Genomic DNA, 835 nt, shown 5'->3' on the forward strand with positions numbered 1-835 from the left:
AACTTATAATCCCGAAGTATTAGCCCATATATACGGCTGTTGTAACGCATCCACCGAAATCGATCCATCTACAGCAACTTTTTAGGACGATCTCCCAAAAGTTTGAAAAAATAACCCAAATTTATTTCAAGTTCTGCATTTTTTGTTTTACTATACTTTTAATTCAGCTACCCGCGAAGAGTCGAAAAGTACTTTGGCGCTCTTGTGATGAAAAATGCGAAAGAAATTTATTTTAAAAAGATTGAAGAAAACTCCACCGAATTGAAATTTATTCGCCAAGAGGATGTTATTGTAGCAACTAATAACATCACAACGAAAATGTTTGATACAACAAGAGAGAACTTGAGGACTTTAATAAGGACGTTGTTCCAAGATGTTAATCATAGAAATATCAAGGCCAAAACTTTACACATTTCTGGGTACGAAATAGTAGAAAACGTCTTTGATCATTATTCATATACAGAAATCACTGAGAGAATGGAAAACAATACTATAGAACAAGTTTTAAGAGACGAGAGAGAAATACTTTATAGAAAACAAATGAACGAATTGAGTCAACAAGCTACAAAGAAAATCACATTAAAAGAGACTTTGAAAAAACAGGAGTCATTTGAATATGATGATAGTGATGACGATGACGACTTCTCTTTTTCAGAAGATTAATAAATAAATCAATAATTTGAGTATTAATTTTTGGGTTGTAAAGTAATATGTTTATACGTTTAACTTTGTTTGAACTTACGTACAGGAATTTAATTAAAAGTATTAAATTATTAATTGAATATTTGGTAAAAAAGTTTTATGATTTTTACAACAAATTATTGCAATTTGAGAT

At 29.8% G+C, this 835-nt stretch overlaps 1 protein-coding gene across 1 annotated transcript; it reads left to right on the forward strand.

Moving 5' to 3' along the window:
* Positions 1-207: 207 nt before the first annotated feature.
* On the forward strand, positions 208-663 carry EIN_452090 (hypothetical protein; the record flags this gene model as incomplete). The annotated part of the gene is made up of 1 exon (XM_004258261.1): positions 208-663. One exon carries the CDS (start codon positions 208-210, stop codon positions 661-663), a length of 456 nt encoding a protein of 151 aa, XP_004258309.1.
* Between the last annotated feature and the right edge of the window lie 172 nt (positions 664-835).

Source organism: Entamoeba invadens, assembly GCF_000330505.1.
Source record: "Entamoeba invadens IP1 unplaced genomic scaffold scaff_1105074725223, whole genome shotgun sequence".
Taxonomy (NCBI): domain Eukaryota; phylum Evosea; order Mastigamoebida; family Endamoebidae; genus Entamoeba; species Entamoeba invadens.